The sequence below is a fragment of the Takifugu rubripes genome, chromosome 19 (assembly GCF_901000725.2).
Source record: "Takifugu rubripes chromosome 19, fTakRub1.2, whole genome shotgun sequence".
Lineage (NCBI taxonomy): Eukaryota > Metazoa > Chordata > Actinopteri > Tetraodontiformes > Tetraodontidae > Takifugu > Takifugu rubripes.
In genome coordinates, this window is record NC_042303.1 from 13,361,770 (window position 1) to 13,385,831 (window position 24,062).

The 24,062-nt window shown below is 48.2% G+C and overlaps 1 protein-coding gene across 3 annotated transcripts in view; it reads left to right on the forward strand.

The window, feature by feature from the left end:
- The window catches only part of cdh4 (cadherin 4, type 1, R-cadherin (retinal)), a 126,300-nt gene that overhangs the window by 79,633 nt on the left and 22,605 nt on the right, over positions 1-24,062 (forward strand). For all 3 annotated transcript variants that reach the window (XM_029826483.1, XM_029826484.1, XM_029826485.1), the window contains 3 exons: positions 3,661-3,887; positions 8,866-9,048; positions 19,375-19,530. In XM_029826483.1, the coding sequence (XP_029682343.1) occupies positions 3,661-3,887; positions 8,866-9,048; positions 19,375-19,530 (566 nt within the window). The remainder of the gene's footprint in view (positions 1-3,660; positions 3,888-8,865; positions 9,049-19,374; positions 19,531-24,062) is intronic.

Here is a 24,062-nt window from a genome sequence, read left to right on the forward strand (position 1 = left end):
AGCGAGGGGCCCCGGATACGCACAGTCCGGGAGCTCTGCCTGGTGTGACAGGGCCGGGGGGGGGGATGGGGGGGTCTGTCTGATCTCGATGATCTGAGGCGTAACGGAGAGCAAAGTCTGTTCAGGATGGAAAGAAAAACTGAAATATCCGTAAAGAAATGTCACACAAACACCTCTGGAGTCACTGATACTCACGGCCGCACACTCCCCAGCTGTAATAATCGTGTAATAACCAATCAAAAAGCCGGTGACCGACAGTCCCACTCCTGTGTCACGCCACCTCAACTCAGTAGCTCGGGATGGGGGGGTCCTAATCCTGTTCAGCCCTATGACAGTAATATTTCCTAGATCATTCCTATGTTGCTTCTCTTCAGCAAGTGTTTCTCTTTGTCATTATATTTACTCACTGCTAATAAAGATTATCTCATCTTAAAGACGTTTGTTCAAATCCTCCCTTTAATCCTCAAAGCTACTTTACACTGTTAAAATCATCAAAACTTTGGCACACACCGTTTACATTTAATGACGCCCTCTTAAGACGCACCGCCGCTACTTACAGCCTCTCAGGCGCGGCCTGTTCAGGGTTTGGGTGTCACTCGGCTCATCGGCGGGCTAACAGCCCGTCAGGCTGAGCTAAAACAGCAGCCAGTGTTTATTTAGCCAAGTGTCCCAAACGGATGGAGCGGTGCTGCGACGGTGGCAGCCCCATACGCTCTACCTGACCCCAACCGCTGCTCCCATTTATCCGACTCCTTAATTGCCACTGATTGCCACTGGAAGACTCACTGTTTCATTTAAATTCCCAAGTGGGTTTTTTATGTCTCGCACCAAGCTATTTATGAGCAGTTAGACCTCATCTTACAGTGGTTTAGCTCATCTACGCACGCCTTTTTAATCGCACAATAAAGCACTTTTAGCTCATCAAGAAGCTGATCAAATGACCAATAAAAACAAGGCAAAACTGGAGCAAATCATAAAGAAGAGGCTAAGAACATTAAAGCAGTTCTATTATAAGATGAGCATGGAAGTGATCTGTGGGAATCTGTCACATCCTGCTCCCTTTTTATCTTTATTTGTCTCTGCGTCGCGTTTTTAGGCACCCTTTTTTTTTTTAGACTAGCGCCGAGCAACTGTCATGGAGAAACGTGGCTGGTGTATGGGGAGGGGAGGGACAAGAGAAGCAACGAGGACAGCGGGCCTGGACAGCAGGGACGAGGAGGAGAGGGTGACAGGATGAAGGGAGCGTGCCGAGCCGACAGGTGAACATGAGGGGGACATGCTCCGCGGGTCAGGCCCGATACCCCGATACTTCCTGCCATCTACTGTACATCGCGCACGTGTAGCGCTCCTATCCATGGGCGGTTTCCGCCGTCTCCAGGGGACTGTCTGGAAGCAGAAACAAACAAAAACCACAAAGTGTGTGTGTGGGTGTGTGAGTGAGAGAAAGAGAGAGAGAGAGAAAGCATGCAGGCAGGCCACAGCAGTCGGCAGTCACAGCTGCTTGTCCGCTCTTTTTTCCCGCCAGGCCTCTGCAGGACGGCGTGTTCATCTGCAGCCATGCAGAATGGCACCGGGCTCAGCCAGATACCAAGCTGCAGATGGACGGACTTACGGAAACACGCAGGAACCGCACTACTGTAGCAGCAGCGCGCTGTGGCGTCTGTACACCTGTAGTATCTATAAAAGAGGAGGCAGAAACGGGCAGCAAGTTCAATCTGGAACCAAAGCCGCTTTCAAACCTATTATTTTGAATGAGAACTGCAGCTTTTGAGGAAAACCGGGGCTTATCTGAGCGGTTGCTGCTGCACTGACGCTAGAATTCACAGGTGTGGCGACCTTGTTAGCATCGAAACCACCCAGAGACCTTTTTCTCCATCCTCACACTCTCCGTGGGGCGATGCTGCAGCTTGCTGAGCGCACTGAAGAACAGCCATAATAAACAGGGACTCCATTATGTGTGCCGGTAACTAATGGCACGCGTTTGCAGTCATTAGCGCGTCACTAGTTTCAGTTGGTGTGGCTCAAACCGGGATACTACTGGCTGATCTGTGGAACAGGAGCCCGTTGATGGAGTCTCATGTTGAAAATGGAGCAGTGTTCGCATCTTCTTCGCCCTTCCTCAAAGCCGATGTCTCTCTCCTCTCTATTTATGTTCTTTGAGTCTTAACGAAGGAGGCAGCTTTCATTCAGGTCTCCACTCGGGGGCCCACTGGGAATCGGCTCCACGGCCCCCGGCTCCTCGCGGGTTCACACCAGTAGAAATTTAAACCAAGAGGTGCCCTCGTGAGGAATCAAAGGCAACAATGGCCAGTGCCTGGTGCGCCGCGTGCGTTTCCATGCCAACCAGCACGTACACAGCAGGCGGGGCCGGAGACGGACCGCAGGGACCTCTCTGGCTTTATTGTTGAATTAAGATTGAAATTACTGGATGAAACAAGTCCAGGACATAGGTTCTTAAACTTTAACCTCCTCCGACGCCTGCGCACACGCGTACGTGCACACGCAAGCGGCGTTTTGAAGCATATGCATCTTTAATCTTTGCTCCTCTGGCTGAAACACAGGAGACCCGTCTAAGTGACAACAATAACCCCGCTCAGTTCAGGCTAATTGAAGTCATTTGCATAATAGACGCCTGCCATCACAATTCATCAGCGGCCAGTCTGAGCAGGTCAGCGCCGACACAAACTCTCGTTAAATAACCCCTGAAATGAGCTCGTGTGGCTTCCTTCGCCGCCTTTCTGCATCCATCCGTCCCATTACACACGCAATTACTCAGCGGCTGCAAACAAGTGGCCTGGTTTGGGTGACGCTGCTCTGCAGTGGCCGGGTTGATCTCTGACGGCAGCCGGGCCCTGAATTAATTACACGTCCGAACAAAATGCCTGCTTAGCAGAATTCCTCAGGATGGATTTCTTTTTAAAATAAAACTGAATAAATAGGGAAAAAATGAGGCGTTGGTAGCGCGAGCTGTTCCCTGAGTGAGTCATGAAACCACTTTGTTTTGTTATCAACCGGAGCCGACGGGATCCAGCACATATGGGAGGAGATAAGCTCTGCTCTACATCTGTCGTGGTGTGTGTTAGAAACGATTCTTCCCCCTCTGCATCTGCGTCACGCTGGAAGTCACGTAGCAGCGACGCGTCGACCATTGATTCGATTTGGCAACGGAATGAACAGATTTTCCAAACAGTCGTGCCTGCGACCGCGTCGGCGTTCCGTTTGTCCACGTTTTCATCTCAGCTGTGGCGATGCACTCCCCCCCCCCTCTGTGATGTAGCCAAGCCCTTTTCCCCCTGTGCAGGGCAGAAACACTGCGAACCTCTCGCCGTCCTCGCGTGGACGGGACTCCATTTCTTTAGTCTCGGTGGAGCCACATGCTCCAGATGTCCCTCGTTCCCCCGTGTTTCACAGCAAAGGAGTCAGACTAATGTGTTTTCAGACCCTGTCTTCACGCTCTCCCCAGAGGAGCCGCCCAAAATGCTGAATCTGACTGGGTCTCGCTTGATTTCAATACAGAGGCGGATTTCCTCCTGGTTTAAGCTAAAAAAGATCCGTGATTTGTTGGGGCTAACGCAACACAGGTGGCAGCAGAGAGGATGAGATCTTTCCACACGCAGCGCTCTAATTCTGCTCCCCCTCTCCCCCCTTTTTCCCCCCCAGTGAAGTTCGAGGACTGCCAGCGCGGCAGGGAGGTGGGCTTTGTCACCAACGACCCCAACTTCGGCGTGAGGCACGATGGGATGGTGTACGCCGTGCAGGACGTGTCCAACCTGTCCGAGCCCGTCCAGTTCATGGTCACGGCCAAGGGGCTGCACGAGCCGAGGGTTTGGGAGACCACCGTGAAGCTGGCCCTGGCCGGACATCCCCACCCGCTGGCGCTGTCCAAGGTAACGGCACAGATGTGTCAGAATCAAGTTACTGAGCATCGTTTACGTCTACATTTACACCTTTGACCTAAATTTACATTTCAGACTCGACAGGAAGTTTGAAAGACTCGTTTAAGTGCAGTGTTGGGGGGAGGGGGAGGAGGGGCACTTGTTTTGGCAGCAGGGACAAACCTGCTAGGTGTTCCCCAACTCACAGCGAGGCAGCACAGACCCGTTCCAAACAAGTCATTTCCCCGACATAAGGCGACTTAACATCGCAGGTTGCTTTATGATCAAAGCACCTTGGCGTTTTCATCTTTTGGAAGATCAAAGGTCAAAGTCCCCCTGGAATCCAGAACATTACGGACATGTAATGAGCTTTTTCCTTGGCCCACGAGTCCTGGAACATAATTCCAGTCATTGTGCCTAAATGTAGCGGCATGAATTCAGTACTGTTGCGTGCAGATTTGCAGAGATAGAGCATCAATTCATGCTTCAGAGCTTCAGAGCTGGAGGACGAGACACATTTGACTTTTTATTATTATGTTGACGGGATTTGTTGTGGCTGCAGTCAGATTATTTTTGTAAGACCGCCTAAATCCTAATGGATCCCTCTTTAGACTCACTTTCTCCGCCTTAAAGGCGCTGAATGCCGAAGCTGACCCGGAGGCTTGGAACGAGATCAAGTCCACCAAACGAATCAATTAATCCCCGGGACTGTTTCAGTCAGGCTGCTTTTCCTCGTGTCTCCGTCACCTCGCTATCGCCGCTACATAATTGCCTGTGTTTCAGCCGCTGAGGGCCGGGGCTCTTCTAGCCTGTAACATTGTTCATCTTCAAGCGTTACCTGGCTGCAGTAACACTGAAAAATCATAAAGTTGCGGACCATTAGGTTTAATGTTCAGGCGGGGTTTTAATCATGAATGAAAACACCCAAGACTCTTGTGGCTAAAGCTAGTTCAGACTGGAGCATTAGCATTAGCTGTCCACCACTATATACTGTATGTCATCTTGCCATTGTGCTCCTGTCACTTTCTCTTCAGTGAAGGAAAGCTTATTTAAATAAGTAAATGTAATTAAAATGAATAAATAAAAAGGATTATGTCTGATTCTTTAATTAAGACTTGTAAAAAGGGCTCCTGCAATGGCCTAATGTCAGTCAAGAAAATACCCTTTAAACTACCAGGATTTGACAACCAACCAACTTTACGAGTTATTGACGCATTATAGATGAGACTTAAATGTAGAAAATGATCAATTTTGATCAATTTTGAGCCTCTCGAGTATCAAAAAAAATCTCTCTTTAAACATTTTGTCTTTGCTAAAATCAACTGCATGTGAGTAGGAAGCTTGACCCCTGAGGTGTTCAGGTTCCACCTGTGCATCAGGTGGAACCTGACACGCACCCTCGCCTCGACGCCTGTCCACGGGGGGCAATCTGGGGTCGAGTATTTTGCTCAAGGACACTTTGACATGCTGACAGCAGGATCGGAGGCTGGACCGCGCAGCCTCTGGTTAGAGAACGCAGCCTGGTAGCACCTGAGCCTCAGCAGCTATCACGGCCTAACACGTCCTGTGCTGCTGCTAACTCTTTGTCAGCACGGAGGTGACAGAAAATCAATGCAGGGCAGCTGAGGCCGGTTTGAATGTGTAACCTGCTGTAACGTAAGTCAGCTCGGTGGGCGAGGTCATAAGAGCCTTTTACACATCAATCCATAACGCACCGGTGCCTTGAGCGCTAATCTGAACATGCTAACATGCTCGCAGCACCTTTATATAGGAGATACTGCAGAAATAATCTAAATGAGGTAAATGTTTGATATATTCCACACGAACTAAGTCACAAAGCCGCTGTTTTACCTGCTATATATGGAACCTTAACAGTGCCTTTAATTGATCCTGGCTTTGACATTGTGCTTTTAATAGACATTACAGTTTATTCTTTGTGTTTGAAAGAAATGCTTCCACCGTTGGATGCGTAGCGGATGGTTGCTACGGTATTTTTAATTTGTGTGTTTCACCCCACATCTGTGAATTATAACACCCCTCACGGGCCTGGCCACACCTCTGCTGTGATGTACTTGCAAATTGAAGTTACTGAAGTGAGTCAGGGGTCGATTTTAAGGACTTAAACAGGGCGACAAAAAGTTATTTTGGTAGATGGGTGTTGGGTGTTCTCACTGTGCTGCTGCATCACAGCACAGATGTTGTTGAATCTGCATCCTTTCTGCTTTTAAAATTTTTAATTTTTTCCTTTTTAAATGTTTCACGAATGATAAGATTTGCTCCTGCGACGGCTAAATAACGCAGCAGAGATCCGTGTCTACCCTTAGCACATCGACTTAACAGCACTATCGCTGCAGCGCTGAGTATTTTATTAGCGCGGCTCGTGTTTCTTCTCCAGCTCACTGAGCACACACGGAGGCGATCATTATCTGACCACATCCCTCCGTTCGGAACGTCAATAGTTATTTTCAAAGTGAGCTAATCATAATCACCGCTCCTATCCCCAACACATGTTTCCCTGCACAACAGCCGCTCAGGAGATAAACTGCTTAAGATCTCGTCTCTCTCCCAAAGCCCATTAAAAGGCAGCTGAAATAAGAACGTGTGTGTGTGTGTGTGCATCTGATAACCAGCATATATACAAATAATTACAGGCTGATTTCTTGGCCGTGTCTCCAAAGAAGAAATATCCACCATTCTGAGGCCTTGATGCTGCTCTCACGGGGCCACCGCCGCTCTCTCAATGCTCTTCACTTCCTCTCGATTTCACGGGGCACGTTGGTTCGTCTCCCCACCAGCTTAGAGTCTATCAGTTATGCACCACCAAACTGGGAGCTGACTGGTTGCCGTGGTGGGGTTTAGTGCTGGCTTGATTAACATGTTACCCCAGTCCTGTTCAAGGTAGATTACGATGAAGGCCAGCAATGGAGGTGAATGGTAGGGCCCCGAGGCCTTCAGCGTGCAGCCCTGCATGCTTTCACCATTAGTACTTAATTGCACTGACAGTCTTGTCCGGAAGGCTTCAAGTCTGAACTGGCAATGAACACCTGTAATATTTCAGCGCTTCTTTGCAGCAGAGGATTTACATATTTGTTCCATTCGGCATAATTTATGGTTTCAGGTTTTTAAATCCGACTTATCCATCAAGGAAATCTGCTCAAAACACCAAAAAAACTTCTCTTCTCAAATACCCTCTGGACAGACTGCGAGAGCCATGAGAGCCCACTTTGATTGTTTTGCGTGGCCTGTTTGTCAGACTGATAACCTCCAGATGTCAGCTCCCACACCCGGGGGCTACAAGGCTAAAGAATGCTCAAGCAGTGCACCGGCTGCCCGGGAGCGGAGAGATGCCAGCTGGCCTCGGCCGCCTCTGGGTCTCAAGGACACAGTAACTGGCTCTCTGTCATGTACTGGGGCCTCACACACTGGGGGACACACACACACATGGGGACATATGTTTGTGGGCTATTTTGACACATTTGTGCATGTGCATGCTTGCGTCAAGGCCAGCAAATGAACTCCCATGTGTGCACGTGCGTGCTGCAATTCCCATAATCAAACAGATATCGGCATCATGGCCGAGGCTTCGGTAACTCTGCGCTCCAATTTGAAAAAAAGGTGCTAAAAACCCAGAAACAATTCTCAGCGGTGATAAAAAAAAGTTGTGTTTATCACTAGCAGAATGCTAACACCGTCGATATCGCCCTCGTGAAGAATTATGGGGTTTTTCCCTGTAGAAAAATACATCACATTTAATTCACGGCAAGAAGTCATTATAAAATAATCCCACAGAAAAGGATCACCTTGCAAAAGCAAACATACTCTTAAGATTAATAGTCGGTCCATTCGCCCGTGTCGTGTGTTTGGATCTTTTTAGCCTGACAAATGGGTGGCTGTGCTTTTATTTAACATCTGGGCGACAGGTGAAGACAAAAACAACCGAAACGCCAGTGACGATACAGTTACAAATGTGTCCCAGTGACAGCAGACTTGCCTGTAAGTGCCGTTCTGAATACTAGACAGGAAGGTCAACATTATGAATGCGTTCCATTATTAAGCTTCAAGAATATTCCAGAAGATGGGGCCGTGGCGTGCTATCACATAGGTGCACACACCCGCACACACACTGACCAACAGAGGTTAATTTTGCCTGCTGCCTGTGGACGGGTGTTGCCAGCCCCCTGCCGTTCTGCCTGGTGCCACTTGATGCCTATTTTGGTTGAGCGATGCTGCAAACGAGAGTTAGCTTATCAGGGAAACACATCTGGTCCCTTCATTCCCCCATTAAGTCCTGCAGGCATCCGCGTGTCCACGCCGCTCCCGCCATGCCAGCTTGCTGCTGTCCAGAGCTTTGCTGAATCCTATAAGCCGCGAACAAACGCTACGACCAAAGATGGAAAAAAAATCCCCGAAATGGTGTGTGTTCAGGTATAGCTTACAGGAGGTGACGGGATGAGCTGCTGGCCCGTGTTTGGCCTCAAAACACACGCGGTTCCTCGCGTGCATGTGAATCTTGAGCTTACTGTTGTGTTTTCCAGTTGGGATAAAGCTTCAGGTGACACTATCATACCAACAACTGTGTGTCTGGGTGTCTGTGTGTGTGTGTGGGTGTGGGTGTGGGTGTGTGTGTGTGTGTGTGTGTGTGTGTGTGTTCACAGGCCACAGAGACAACAATAGGATTAGCAGGATTACAGAAATACAACCAACTTACACAGAAATATATCTTACAGCATGAGGATCAGCAGCAGGAACATGCTACATACACATTTCTACACCTTATTTCAATGGGAAAGGAGAGGAATAATGCTGGGGGGGTGCTGGATGGCTCTATATATACACCTATATGTTCCAACACAGAAAAGACAACTAATGACTCCATCCTGTGGCGGCGGGATATTGGAGAATCCGGTCTGGGATACAGGAATACGACATCCTGACGTTACCGGACAGTGACGCTGTAAATGTGAGCTCTTTCTTATGTTTTTTTTTCCAGGCTGGCATCACAGAAATGCTGTCCAGAGTCTGGGACTCCCAGCCCAAAGTCATCAAGTTCTCCCGGAAACATCAGAGGGGCTCCGCCGCCAACGGGCTGAGAAGACAAAAGCGAGACTGGGTCATCCCACCGATCAACGTCCCCGAAAACTCCAGAGGACCCTTCCCGCACCTGCTCGTCAGGGTGAGTGACGCCACGGATCTTCCCGGCAAATACGTGCAGACGCCCCCCCCACACAAGCAGAACATCTTTGGTGCACTTTGATATAAAATAGTTAGGAATTCACGTCAAACTTCATCCAACCTTTTTTTTCCCACTCGAGGAGGTGGAAAATCACCATGAGGCCTCTCTCTCTCTCTATATATATATATATAAATATATATAAAAAAAGGGGAAAACTCAGCTGAATGTTTGTTAATGATGGAAAACACACTTGCTGATTGAGACCCGTAACTAATTAAACTGTGCAAACAATTCCTCCTGATGGATTTAATTTGACTTTTTTCGCCCGGAGGCATCGCGGTGCGTCGTCTCTACATAATAAGGTTGCAAACTGTAGCGGTGTAATGAATTAAAAACACCAACCATCGGCAAATATTTGCATTCCCTGCTCCGTTTCGGGCTTTCGTAAGGTACAAAGTGACATCAACCAGAAAGATTATCCGTTAATCATTAGTGTCTAGTGTAGTGTTATTACTACTTTATTACCGACACTTGTAATTGGCTAGATTGATCATCATCTTCTTCTTCTATTTGCACCATTTCTTTGCCGCCTGCAGCTGTTGATGCTTTTCTTTACAACAGGTTAATGAAATGGATGCGATGATTGCAGAGAAGCTCCAGCAGATTCCTCGTTACCCTGCTACTGCAGGTTAAGCACGCGCAAGAAAACTTGGTTACCGCTATGAACATATTGTTGTAAATTATTTATTCTTCAGGTAGGTAACATGTTCCTTATCCCAGCTGAGAATGTTAGGAATAAGGACCATCATCATTTTAGGGAAATACTAGCAGCTCCGTTGCTACAATAAACTTCTCTTTACTCGGACGCTCGTATCAGACACCCAGGCATTCGGCCACATTCTGCTGGTATTACACACAAACACACACACCCACACACACAGAGTCTCCGATGCCCATTTGGAAAGTGAGACATTCCCGGATTACGGAAATCGCTTTTTGCCAATACCCTGCAGAGAGGGAAGATTGTCCATGAAACTGTGGAGTCACACTCACCATCACACAAAAGCCCACAGCTGGACTGTGGGGAGTTCAGAGAGGCACCAAATGGTGGGTGTAAGATCATCGCATTAAACTATAAGGTCTTCTGTTGGGAACATGTGTGTGTGTGTGTGTGTGTGTGTGTGTGTGTGTGTGTGTGTGGGAGACACGTGTCGGCTCTCGACCATAGCTCAGAGCAGTGGCCACTGGGGGGGGGGGCTGACTCATGCCATCCGGTGTGGTGCGAGCTCGTCCCTCCACACCGCCCCCCTGAAGCACACGTCTCCGATCTGAGGGGCAGCCGAGGGAGGAGGTCTGTGGGGAGTTTGGGTCCTCCAGGTGTCAGAAGTGGCCAACAGCCCTTGCACAGGGGACCACGGATCTCCGGGGATGTGGTAGAAGCTCAGAGCGTTTCTCACCTCTGCTCCCACACTGAAGCCGGCACAAAGGCTTCATCCTGAGGGGGTTATTGTTTGGAGACCTCACTTATACTGTAATAACAGCAAAGGCTGCCTGTGGCCCCCCAGAGCCTCCTGCAAGGACACAAACTGCAGAAGAAATTCTACGTGTCCAGCTAGATTTCACCAAGATGACAGAATATTTCATAAGTCATACAAAATGCACATATGTTGCAGTTGAATGACAACTAAGTGTATCCTTTACCATCACACACACACACACACACACACACACACACACACACACACACTTGCATTTTAAAGCTGACAAGGTACAAGAGCTGTTGTGCATCTTTGGTACCACTGAACATGTTTGCAAGTCATCAGATCATCTGACGTGACAGATGGAGGTGAAATGTTGTATTTTGAACAGGTAAAATTATTATTTACTCACACAAACAGAAACAGAACACAAGATTGTGGGTAGGAAATACAGACAAACGGGCCGGGCGGGATTGGGAATTAAAGGAAGAGAAGAAAAAACTCAGTGAAGAGTGCTGTAAATCTGCAGGATGAGGCAGGCCAACATTAGTTTCAGGCCATTTGAGGCATTCTCGTCTCAACCGTCTCCTGGGAATAATGAGGCAAGCCTGATGGAAAGCCGTCTGAATGTGGGAGAGAAAAGTCCTTTCATTTAAACAGGCCTCAAACACTGGCTGCGCCACTGACCCATGCTTAGGTGAGGACAGGGAAAGGAGCAATTTGAGCTGGAAATAATTGAGCACATTGTGGCCTCTTTTTTTAGCCTCATGTGCTTTTATATAGCTGGGGGAGAAAAGAGAAGATGTCTCTGTTTGTCATTTCATTCTGGACGTGCATCAGTTGGAGTGGAGCTGCAAACACAAACGACGTATGGATTCCCTCCTGCAGAGACGGGCTCTGCGACAAGGACAGAGAGCATCTCGATGCGATTGGACGCCCCTCGTTAGATCGAATAGCCCGTCGTGGTCGCTCTGACAGAACAAACCGGAGCGCAGGAATGAAATAAATGTCAGATGTTTCAGGCTTTTGACACAAAAACACCAAAGAAAGCCACTGAGGAATGTGCAGTGTCCTGTTAGCTGTGTACGTGCAACAATATGCTGCTTAAGCAAACACAACAGAAGTGTGTGTGTGTGTGTGTGTGTGGTAGGGAGTGCGGTAATTCAGCTCAGGATAATGTCCATAATGCCGTTTGCTTAGTCACCAAAATGAAAACTGGTTGGTTTATAACCATGCTGGTGTTGCCGGCTGTATTTCATTACAGCTTGTAATGAGAAGCTAATATGCTTTTCAATGTTCTGGACGCAGTTTTATTGCACGGGAAAAAATTGCTCATCGTCATCTTCGAGGCCACATGAGATGCCAATCGATTTTCGTCCCGTGCTAACAACAAACAGGGGGGAAAATCCCACAGAAGAGTATTTTGGAGTCCGATACGCTCCTCTTTCAGGCAAAGACGCAACATTTTGTCCACACCTCTGCTGTATTATCCTCAGGAGGTTCAGGAGGGATGTTGTCAGGGCTCTCCACACAACTGAAATCTTTGGTACCATGTTGTTGGCTACAGGAACGCGTTAGACTGGACGTTAAAATCCTTATATGCTACGTTAAAGGCTTAAGCGAAGCCGGACCGTCATACAAAGGCGGAGCGCTGCTGTGTGCGGCAGGGTCTGTCAGTCTCCCTTCATCAACTGTGACCTCGATCCCAGCCTCCCTCTGAGCCACTCGGACCCCCCCCCCCCCCCCGCTCTCTCCGGACTGTCGCTGGCAGCCCCTGTGGCTCCCTGACCCAGGTGTGGCCCTGCTTTCAAGCCTGGACTCCTACTGATTGGTTGGGCCGTGCTTGCCTTGGGCATGCCAGGGGGGCTTTCAGCTCTGGCCTCAGGGTGCTGCTGATTGGCCAGTCTCGGTGGGGGCCAGTGGAAGATTGCGGCAGTAGCTTAGGTTTCAGTTTGGCATCGGTGGCGGGGGTAGAACGGGGGTAAAGAACAGAAGGGGGGGGGGTAAAACTTGCAAGAGAAGCGGAATCCTCCCTGCCGCAGCCCCTCCTTCCTGCTCTATATGTGTTGCTCCATATGGTTTTATCTCTAGCCAGCCTTCCAGCAGCCGACTCCAGCCCCTCTTTAATTATTGAAGATCGCTCCTGTGCCTGAGATAACCCTCAGTATAGTCTGCATGTCCCCGTTCTAGCGGGAGGCCTTGGTTAAAGCAAGAGGATGGGCGCTATTTAAGGAGCTGAGGCTCTCCAGGGGTCCTTGTGCGTTTGAGGCAGGTAAGACAAGGTCATCCTCCCCCGGTCCCACTGCGGAATCAGACCACACGCCTTCCCTTCCAAATGAGATCGAGGAGCCATTCTTTCCCCCTCTTTTGTGGGGGGGAAAATGAAACCAATTGTACTGTTAATGCAAAGCGGCTGCTGGTCTACGTTTCAGACGGAGCCCCCCCTCTCGCGCTGCTGATTTCAACAGCCTTGTTAATGCTGTAATTGGGTTTGCGAGTCACATCTTAACTTCCATTAATATTTGCTCTCTCACTAATTGCCCCTTACTTCCAGCCTTACATTTCATTCCTCTGTCGGATTCAGGTGTGTGTGTAGGTGTGTGTGTGTGTGTGTGCGTGTGCAATAATGTCTCACATCTAATTGATTTTTTGAGTAGCTACAGTGTTTTATCTGCTTCTGGCCGCCTCTGGTGTGGGTAATGATGACTGACACCCTGGATGGAGGTGAAGCATTTTAGAAAAATTCAGCCACATTCTCCGTGTATCCAAATGATATTTTACAAGAGGCCAAAAATAATTTCTTAAAGGTCATTTACTGAACCGTGATTTTTGCTGTCCATTTAATGGGGTGTCGTGCCTGTGGACGTTTCCTCGGAAACGTCTTTATCTGTTGTGTTTTTTATCAACATAAAAGAAAACCCCACATGCAGAGAGTCTGGGTGTGGTTTTCTAAAACTGCAGAGGAAAATGATTCACCCAGTTATCTCTCAATCTTCATCTGCATCACACAGCGTGAAAGTGACATGATCGTAAGCACGCCTCGCTCTCCTGCTCCTGATGCCCTGACTTTGCCATTAAAGTGACTCGTAACATTTTAGGAGATTTAAAGTCAAAATCCAATAATTCCGTCCTAAACTACAGACCCCGGTTTCATGACCATTAAACTCTGACAACTGGGATCTCATCATCATTGATCTCATCATTGAAATAATGGAATCTGATGCCTTAATGAGCACTTTAAAGATGCGATAATAGAAAACGCTGGTGTAACGTGATTTGGGTCAGATGTGGCTGTTTGTCACTGTTGTCTTATGCTAACATTGTAACAATTTCACCTTCTTTTTATCTATGTTTTCTTTCTTTACAATTATAAAGAACAACAAATTAGATTACATACACAAAGATGTGATATTGGGGAGAGATCTAGCTGTGATCTATTGTCTAATGATTAATTAGTAAAATAAATCATGTTTACGCTCATGGAAACATATTGTTCATTTACTATTGTTAGCATTGATGTTAATTGTAACATTTGCAGCTATTGTTCATGAATGAAAAGCTGGAGAAACTCCAGTGTTTGTGTTTATTCAGCAAACATCAAGGCTAGCTCCACTCTACAAACACAAATCTTACCTCAGTCTAACCTCTTTAAGATCGGAATCAATACAAAATGCAAATCAGACTCTTTAGCTTCTAGTTGTCATTTCTGGAAAACGGCATTCTACTGAATTCCAACCGCAAGAAGCGACAGAGAAGGTGAGAAAGGAAAGGAATTATAGCGGCAGGACAATTGATGCTACAGTAACACAGGAGAGCATAAAGAGTTCGTATTTAGAGGCAGTTACAGCTCCATAATAGACGAGTATCTGTGCGCCGAGGCCCGAACATGACTGCTCTTTGTACATATCTTCAATAACTGCACTCAGCACTGAATTCCATCGACTCCGCCATGACAGGAGCTTAAAATATTTACTTCCTCTCTTTTGCGATTTCTCCTACGTGGGGTCAATAAACGCCGCCGCCCCGCACGTTGCTGCATTTCAGCTGGAAAGGAATCGTTTCCATTTAGTCGCATCATGTTTCGTCCACTTTCATCCCGGGCTGGATGTGTGTGAGGACGTCCTATCGTCCCTCCTTGAGTCCCTCTTCCCTGTCAGAAGAGGGGCCAACGTCAGCTTTGAAGAGTGACGCGTGGGGGGGGGGGATCAAAGCGATGCAAAAGTGGAATTTAAGCGTGAGCTCAAAAGCATGTAGCTTTGCCACCTATTTTTTAATGTGCTCAACAAAAAGGGAGTAGATGCCGTGTAGCAACAGGGAAAGATGAGACGCCATCAAACGCCAGCCGTTCGGCGAGGATGTCGGCGTCGCGTACGGGTGCACGAATGCATCTGATCTGAAACGGCGCAGCCATTAGCTGCGACTCGCATTAGCAGCCATCCGCGGGAGAGCAAAGGTTCATTATCACATCTGAATGTTTTAATCTCCGTAGTCCCACTGAATTCCGCCTGCTCAAGATAGAAAAATCAATATTCCGCTCCTGCATATCCTCCTTAAGCCGCTCAATAAGGTGAAAGCTGCCGCGGAACACGCAAACAATAAATGATTCTGAGAGCAATGAAAAGGCGGCCAGACGTAAAAAGAGCAGGAAAGAAAACACAAGAGTGACGACCTGGACTCTGCTTCAGCCGCTAAGCTTGACGCCGAGGAATCTCCCCCGACAGGAGCATCAAACGCATTCCGATAAACGACATAAAAGCACTGGCGGGAACTGTACGACACTTCCTGATTGGACTCTGGACAACACAAATACCGAAACCTTCGTACTTCCATTTAAAATGTGTTTTGCTTTTAGTCTAAATTCCTCCGGAGTGCTGAGGACACCTCGCAGGCACGTGCAGCATCCACGCAGATTCTATTAAGAGCATCCAAATATTTGGCAGATGCCGTTTTAATTTTCACAGTGACGGCAGCTCAAGCGTGACTGAGGCTGCCAGACGGCCCCGGCGAGGGCCTGTCTATTCTCTGGGCGTCACTTGCTCTCTAAATATACCCCTTTGCAATTTTAGTTTTCCTGTTTTCCTCCTCTGTTGAGAAATGTTGCCAAGCTCAACCTTTTTTTTTTTATTCTTAACCAGTTTTGTTGTGTTGCCTGATGAGAGAACACCTGAGCTTAAGCGTAGCAGATACGATGCTGCGCTGCGTACTTCATTTGAACCTGTAACGCTCTAAGTTGGAACTCATCTCATCCATCATTTATCGTGTTTTAAGGTCTCTCTCAACGCCATCACCATTGGACAACGCGGCAATGTACATGTGAAAAACACCGAAGTTCCTCTGACAGGCCACTAGTTGGCAGCGTGTTTTATATGGGGCATGAACAGGCGCGCAGACAGACGCGGAGCATTTTCAGAAGTCGTTTTTCTCCACTCACATGGAAACGGAGACTTGGATGCTTGCGAACTGCCAAAAAGCGTGCCGTTTGTCAGGCTCCGACCACGCCGTTGCGGTGTAAACAGACAGCCTAAAGTTTAGGTTGTACAGCAGAAAACGGTCTTGAGTAAACTGGGACTGAAGCAGCGTTTTGAAGGTCATGAAGGAAGAAGGTCACAACAGTTGCAGGAGCAGCTTTGCACTTTCAGAGGACATTTTTTTCAGAATGCCCAGAGTAAAGACTGATGAGCACCAACGCCGTAATAATCGTGCTGTGGAAGCCTTCAAGTACAACAATAACCGCTCGCACTCTTCTCTGAGACCAAGAAACCAGATGACCTTTGCGACATCGGCTCTAATGGACAGGAGCCTGCTGACTTATTGTCACTTATTTACAGTCTCAGTGTTTCTATATGGGCCTAATTCCGCCGCCGCGTGTGTGACATTTACACAGGTTTGGCAGAACGATGCCAGGCTGGTCCTCTTGGTAATAAAGCAATATTGGGGAGTCAAAGACTGTCCTTATTGTGCTGGGTTTAGGTTCTGTGTCACCTGTGGGAGGGTTCTGTGTTCTGAAGGCAAAGTGAGGTGAGCGATGACGTTTGGGGGAAATATAAAATGGGCTGTCAGGCTGTGTAAACTGCACAGTCCCATTATTCTGTGGTGTCAGGCTGTGGTCCACAGTAATGTCCACGCTCCCATGTGTCTGCCTGCAGCGCCCTGTCCTTTAATAACTTCCTGGTTGAGTGATTGTCTTTTTCTGGAAGCAGAGTGCAGCTCCGCACATGCTAGTTCCCTCTGCATGTGGAATTTTTTGTTCCTTTGCTCAACAACCGCTAAAATAATAGGTGTCACCCAATTTGTTCCTGTTTAGATATCTGACTTTCTCTATAAAATGGACTGATGGCGCCGAGTCAACTCCTTTAACGGACATTCGGCCAGCCTGAAACTTCGCAGGGCGCTAATTAGGCGGCTAGCTCAGCGGCCCAAACTGTATCATATTCTGCTGCTTGCATTTTCATTGTGTGCCTTGTCTCACCCCAGTGGGCTCAACAGAAGACTAATTTTTCAATTTCTTTTCCCCAAGTCCCTGTTTCTCTCGCTCGGCGTGACTGGCTGCCTCCATCCCTCTCCATCTTTCTTCTCACGCTGATAGCCTGTCCCGCAGGATTCCAGCAGTTGTCAGTAATCAAGGAACTCACTCTCAAAGAACTACAAATAGGTCACTTATCTGATGTCTGCTCTGGTCTGATCTGACAGCAGCAGACAGCCTGTTAAGTCCCTTGCATCTGCCTCGCACTGCTATTCCTAGTGTGATTAGTGGCCATTAAATCTGTCAGGAGCCACCGGCGTAACCGAGACAATGATAGAAAACCCAACTTTCATCATTAGCATTCAATCCAAACGGCTCAATCGAGTAGATGTCACTCTTTTCAAGTCCCAGGACAGCGAGGAGTCATGCTTCTTCATTTATTCAATCTATTGATGTAAAGACTCTTCATTACCAGACGTCAGCAAATGTGACATTTGGTCTCAGGTGGCCCCGATGTAGAAGCTTGAGCGGGCAGAGAGGCTGAACGGCACGCAGGCGCTTTGTTGCCTCCTCCTGGGGGATGTTGCCCCGACGTGCAGCCGCTTGAGATCCACTTCAAGCGCTCCGATGAGGGGGGGGGCACTTGGTTCGGCCAGTTCCCCTCCACAGCCGATGAATTATTGACCTGGGCCGCCCCTGTTGATCCACGCTGTGCACGTTCTTCCCCGCAGAGACACACATGTACACACACTCAGCAGTGTACCCCCCCCCCCCCGTGCTGGTGTCGTGCACGGGGGGGGGGCTCAGGTGGGCCTCGTCATAAGAAAAGTGGAGCTTATTACGGGACATAATCCATTTGTTCTGCTCCACGTTATCTGTCAGTTATCCGAACAGATGACTCCGATAATGAGGGTGAATAATGAAATTAGGGGATTATTTATGCCTCGCTTTTTTCTTCCTTGATTGGCAGATGGTGGGTGTCTTGAAACTATGATACAATTCGCCCCACGGTGTTATTCTCATGCCGCAGTGCTCCTGTGACAGCAGAGGAACCTGAGCGTGCCGTACTTGAATGTACATCGCTCCACACTGGAGCCTGCGGGGGGGCATGTAGGATGGTTCTGGAAGGGGAGCACGTGAAGTCATGGAAAATGTGATGAAGAGCACAGAGACCGAGGCAGGAATGCTTCGGATGTCGTACTCAGAGCTATTTAATGCAGGAGCCGCTCTCGCTGCTAACTGGATGAATTAATTTGATTTTGCCGATCTTGATCGCTGTCCCCGGAGACCAGAGTCATTTATAACGGGGGGAACGGAGCGCGGTGAAATGATTTCTTTTGTTTTCACTGTAACAACCATGAAAACGCACTTAGAACAGACATTTGACAGACAGAAATCTGTGTTTTCAGTCATATCGGGTGGTGTCGATATGGAAAATGCAGCACAGTGGCACTGATGAGTTATTCCCATATGGACATTCTTGGCCATGTGACACTCTCATGGATCCCATATGGAAGTCCCAGATCCTCCGTAAAAGTCCAGTTATGGTTTATATGTTCTGCAGTGATGTGATGATGAGTGCTAAAACGATCTTATAGATTATAATAGGATCTACAATAGTTTTACAGGAATATGACTTCATTTGTTGTGTGTCTGTGTGCGGCAGCAGGTTGGTTGAATTTGTCATTTTCCTCCACGTTAAATCAGAATTTTATCAGCTGGTGATGAAGGGTGCGTGCCCAATAATGGAGTGAAATTAAAAGGAATGAAAGGAAAATAATAATGAAGAAGGTCAAGAGGTCACGGCCTTTGTGTGTTTACTCCCAATAGAGAATGAGGTCCGGTGATTAAAGTCGCTTTCATTTCTTGAGCTGCGGCGTCGTGCAGCCAGACGCCTTTAAGGCTAATGAAAATCAATGCGGCAGAAAGAGCCGCTGCTATCTCCCTTTTGTCTGGGTGGACAAACATTTTCCAGGCTGGTTTTGCTGCCGCAGCGGTTATAAGTCGTCTCTCTGTAGTCGCCGCATGTAGAACAGTGTGTGAGATGGCGCCGAAGCTGTTCCCAGCGAGGCTACGCGGAGACAAAAACCTTTTTTGCTGCTTGCCTTCTAGCTTGTAAACTCTACATGCAACAGGTCGGATGAGCTGTTCCAGCTCGTCTGCTCACCCCATATTGTTCAGTTTCAGTCGTCTTCCTCAGGCTGGAAGTTCAATGTGTTCCCACGCATTCCATAAACTTCCCGTCTCATTCCGAAACGGGTTTTTCGACGTTAATTTGTCGCTCGGGTTATTGTTGTGTTGTTTTTTTGCGCATGAGGATTGTGACAATCCAGGTCAAACGGCTCACTGAAAAAAATCTTTCTTTGTGTTGTGTTCTGCTTCCAGATCCGCTCAGATCAGGACAAGGACGTGGGGATCCGCTACAGCATCACGGGAGCCGGCGCCGATCAGCCGCCGAGCGGCATCTATAACATCGACCCCATCAGCGGCAACATGTTTGTCACACAGCCCCTCGACAGAGAGGACAGGGCCTCCTTCCATGTGAGAAAAACAAGCGTTTCTCTTCCTCCTCATTGCCCCAGTTCTGTCTGACTCATTATCCCCCATTTCGCCTTTCCGTTTCATCATCCACATTTCATTCCTGCCTCCGTCTCTGGCTTCCTCCAGCCCGCTCACTGTATCCTACATACCTTCACAGCAGCCATTCCCGGCACTGCTGATGCCGGAGCCAGCCGCGGAACGCTGATGAATCCCTCAGAAAAGTACACAGCACTTACTTCAGCCGTCTCACACACACACACACACACACACACACACACACACACACACACACACGCACGTTTTGCTGCATTTGGGGTGGTGGAAATGCAGGAAAACTGTTGTCTTTGTTCCTTCCAGCAGACATACGGGCATCGAATGCTAAATGATGCATGATGTGTGTTCATTAAACGCGGCGTGGAGGAGTGGGTGGTGGCGAGGCTGGAGGGAGTCGAAGCGTGCAGTCGGTTTAATTGAAATCTCTGCATGTTTGGGTGAATTCCCAGGACGAACCGCGATGATGGACAAAGACACGCCTCGTCCACAGACCTCTGGATTTTCTCTGTCCTTATAAATTAGCTCTGACTTTCATTATGTGTGGAGCTTAAAATGATTTGCTAAAATAGAGCATCTTTATCTATTTGAATGGATGTAAAAATGATTTAAAAAAAACACCAAAATGCCACATATTAATAAAGAGCAGGCAGGAGTTATGCTAGAGAATATGAGAGCATTATATTATCATTATATGAGTAATTATGGCATCTTAGTGTGAAAAAGGCCACAATGTGAGAGAGATGCTATGACAGCAGAGCAGTACCAGTTGTGCAGACTGGGATCTGATGGGGATCTTAATTTTGGGTGTTGCCCTTTCGACACCTGAGCTCCTGATGTCTCTGTAGATCCTCCTGCTTCCAGAGCCGCCTAAACCGACGCTGTGCGGACAAAGATATGTGACGTTTTTGTGGACAGCGCATCCTTTGTAGGAGTGGGCGGTAATGGGCAGGGATCCGCTGGGAGCTAGCAGGAGCTCCGTGAATAAAGGAGTCCGAGGTGGTGCTGTAATTGAGGGCGCTTTTGAGATCCCACCAGTCAGACAGCGGTCGGAGATGGACCGTGGCGTGCGCGGCTGCAATGGCGTCCTGGAAGACGCGGAAGCCCACCCACTCAACTGAAGTCCCCTGTGATAACGAGGAGTCACAGCAGAGTGGATTATAGTCTCCGGTGATGTAAATGGCGTGTTTGTGCTGCAGAGCTGTCAGAGAACAGTGTTTCAGCTCCCTGAATGAGTAAATGTAACACCGAGGTAAAGCATGTAATTCAGAGAACTGTGGATGGAGGAGGGACGTCACACACCCTTAAAACACACCCGGCTAATGCCAAACAACCCATTCGTCCTCGGAAATCCGGTAATAATGAAATGGTTTCTCTCCGTTGAGATCTATCGGGGTGACAACTGTCCAATCAGTCCACGTCGTTGCCTTGGTAACTGCACAGGCACACCCGTAGGTGAGGTGGATGCAGGAAAAGATTGACCCGCATCATTTTGCTCGTGCCAGGTCGGTTCCGTCACAAAGGGAAGCTCAGCGGAGATCAACCATGTGAAAAGACCACTTCGTCCCTTTCAGGGTCACGGGGAGGGTGAAGGCAGGGTACACCCCCGGATGAGTCTCCAACTCATTTCAGAGCTCTTTCCGAGCAGGTTCCCTTCATCACGGGTACCTTGGCAGCGCTCTGAAGGTGTTCTGGTACCTCCACTCACTACCATGTCAGCACCAGGGCTTGAACCGTGACCCCACCACGTCTCAGCCCAGCCCCCCAACAGACTGGGCCACCACTTCCCAGTCTGAAAGAAAGAAGTGTGAAAGAATGGACATTTGGCCGTTCAGTGTGTGTAGGTGTGTGTTTTCTTACACATGTTGGGGACCGTAATATCAGTTTCATCATCAAAGTGAGGACCTGTTGGGGAGGTGAGGACAGTTTGGCTGGTCCTCACAGGTTCCGATGGTTGTTTGAGCATTCACACTTGGTTTTAATGTTCAGATTAGGTTCAGCTTTGGGGTAAGATTAGGGTCAGGTTTGGGGTTGGGCTAGGTTAGCATGGGGATCTGGGGAAATGTAGCACGTCTTTGAGAGTTCTTACAATGGTAGAAGTATGAGGATGCATGTTTGTATGCGTGTGTGTGTGTGTGTGCGTGCGTGTGTGTGTGTGTGTGTGTGTCTGTTTTATTCAGTGTATACAACAGGGATGTGAGATTACCATTGATCACAAACCACTTGACATGTATGTGTAGATGCATTTTAATGCCGAATGTAAAACACACACACATTTTCTGTCTCTCTCTCTCTCACACACATACACACACACACAGACACACAGAGCTTGACTTCACAATAAGCCCGTCTGAAGTCTCGGGTTAAACAGCTTTGTGAACCCGTAAATGAATATGGAGCCCGGCGTCGGACTCGGCTGGGTCATTAGTTCATAAACACACGTGGCAGGTTTGGCCGCAGCGTCCACGTCCCTGTCTCCATGATAGATGGTCCGTGCTGCTGGTGGTAGAGCAAATTCAAATGGTCTGTCCCATCTGAGAGCACGGGCAGAATAAAAGAGAGTCGATCCCTTTGCTGACTGAGTGCATGCTCAGCAGTACCCACACACACACACACACGCAGTGACGTGCGTTTCCGTGTGTGTTTCATTTAGTAGTTTGAGCTGAACCTTTTGTTAGCTGCTGCTGGGTTTCTTGTCCCTCCACCGCTGCTCTTACTCTCAACCAGCAAATTGGGATCAATAAAGCGGCGAGGTTACTGGTCCCTGGGAAAAGACGGCCACTCAGCAACCAGCCCCGCACTTCCCGGGGTGAGAACACCGTGTTGGTCCGAAGTCATTTTAGATTGAACTGTTCAGCCTCCTGTGGACAAATGCCGCTTGTGATATACGGTCGAAGAGAACGCAGCCCGCGTTTTTATTTTGCTTCCACGTTAGCGGCGAGTTCTCTGGGCCGCTGCGCCGCCAAAGCCGGCCAGACGTTGCTCATTAGGTCCAGTTTCATGTGCAAACAGAGACAAAGCTACTGTTTTTGACAGATCAGCGCCGGGGGAGACGTGATCTGGGAGGTGAGGAGGGCCGTCTCCAGCCCAAACTTCTTTATTCTTTAAAGTCCGCAGGGCTCAGAAAACTTCAAGCGAGTAAAAAGGTCTGAAATATTTACTACTGATGCACTTCCTCCAAAGTTTGGACACAGCGTGTCTGTTTTACACAAAGGTCTTCTGGTGTTCTGTATTGATTGACCTCCAGACCCCAAAATACAAATGATAACATAAATATATGTGTATGGAAAAAAAGCTATTTATCTTGTATACTTTCCCTGCTCATGAAACTGCCACACGCTGGTGAATCCTATCGATCATTTCTTTCACTCCTACAAACATAATTTTCTGTATACTGTCATTTCCTCTGAGGTATCTGATTTGGTATTTGGATGTTAATTGAGGTTGTGATTGGCTGACACGGAAGCATCCGGGAGGTTTGTATAACTTTAGTCGAAGGATGAGCTGACATCTCAACAGGACTGCTAATTGATCCCAGACTGCTAATCAATCCCGGACTGCTAATCGATCCACGCCTGGAACGGGTGAGCCGTTCCACCGAGGCATGCTCCAGACCACCTTTTCTTTAACCATGTACGAGCACGCGCTCTTGAGTACTCGCCGATAGCAATAGTACTTTTGACCGGACTAGGATTTACACCATCAGGACCTTTGGGGCCCATCACCGAGTTTAAATGGAGTCAAAAACCTTATTGTTTATCACTGTTATCAGACCTCAGAAGAAAACACCACAGAGATGTAAAAATCAGTGTCTATATTGGGACATTTTCGTTCGTCGGCAGAACCCGATGTTTGAGTTGAGTTTGGGTTTTTCTGCGTTGCGTATCGGTGGCTGGTGTGGACGGCCTTTAAGAGCGCCGATGCTTTCACATGAGGCGAGCATCCCTGGACCCGTCCCTGGTTTCATGCATACTCCAACGCAACGTGTCAAATCAGAGCTCAGGAAGCAGAGGAGCGTCAACAGCAGAAGCCGTCCGAATGTGGAAAAACTGGAGTTGTTTTTTTGATGGATAAACACACTTTGCACCAGCTAGCTCACTATTGACTAGTTGTGTCTCTGAGGTCGTAGGTGCACTAGAAATTGTCCGACAAGAAAATGAAAGTGCAATTAGCTGCCTATCCTGGCTGAGGCGACGTCATTTTATCAATAAATTGATTCCAGTGTTGCGCATGTGTACTGGGACCACAACAATAATCCAGTTTAAGATGTGAACTCGTTTCTTTTACACCACTTTTTGTGGTGCGTGTCCTGACGCGCTGGCAAAAAAGCCAACGCATTGAGTCGTGTTTGGCTGGTGGGCGCTTGCCGCGCCTCAGTCCTGGCGTCCCACGATGCATCAGGACTTCCTGTAGAGCTGCAGCTCTCTCTCCTCGACTGTGAGGTGACAGACGAGACAACAGCCCTCCTCCGGTGGAACGAT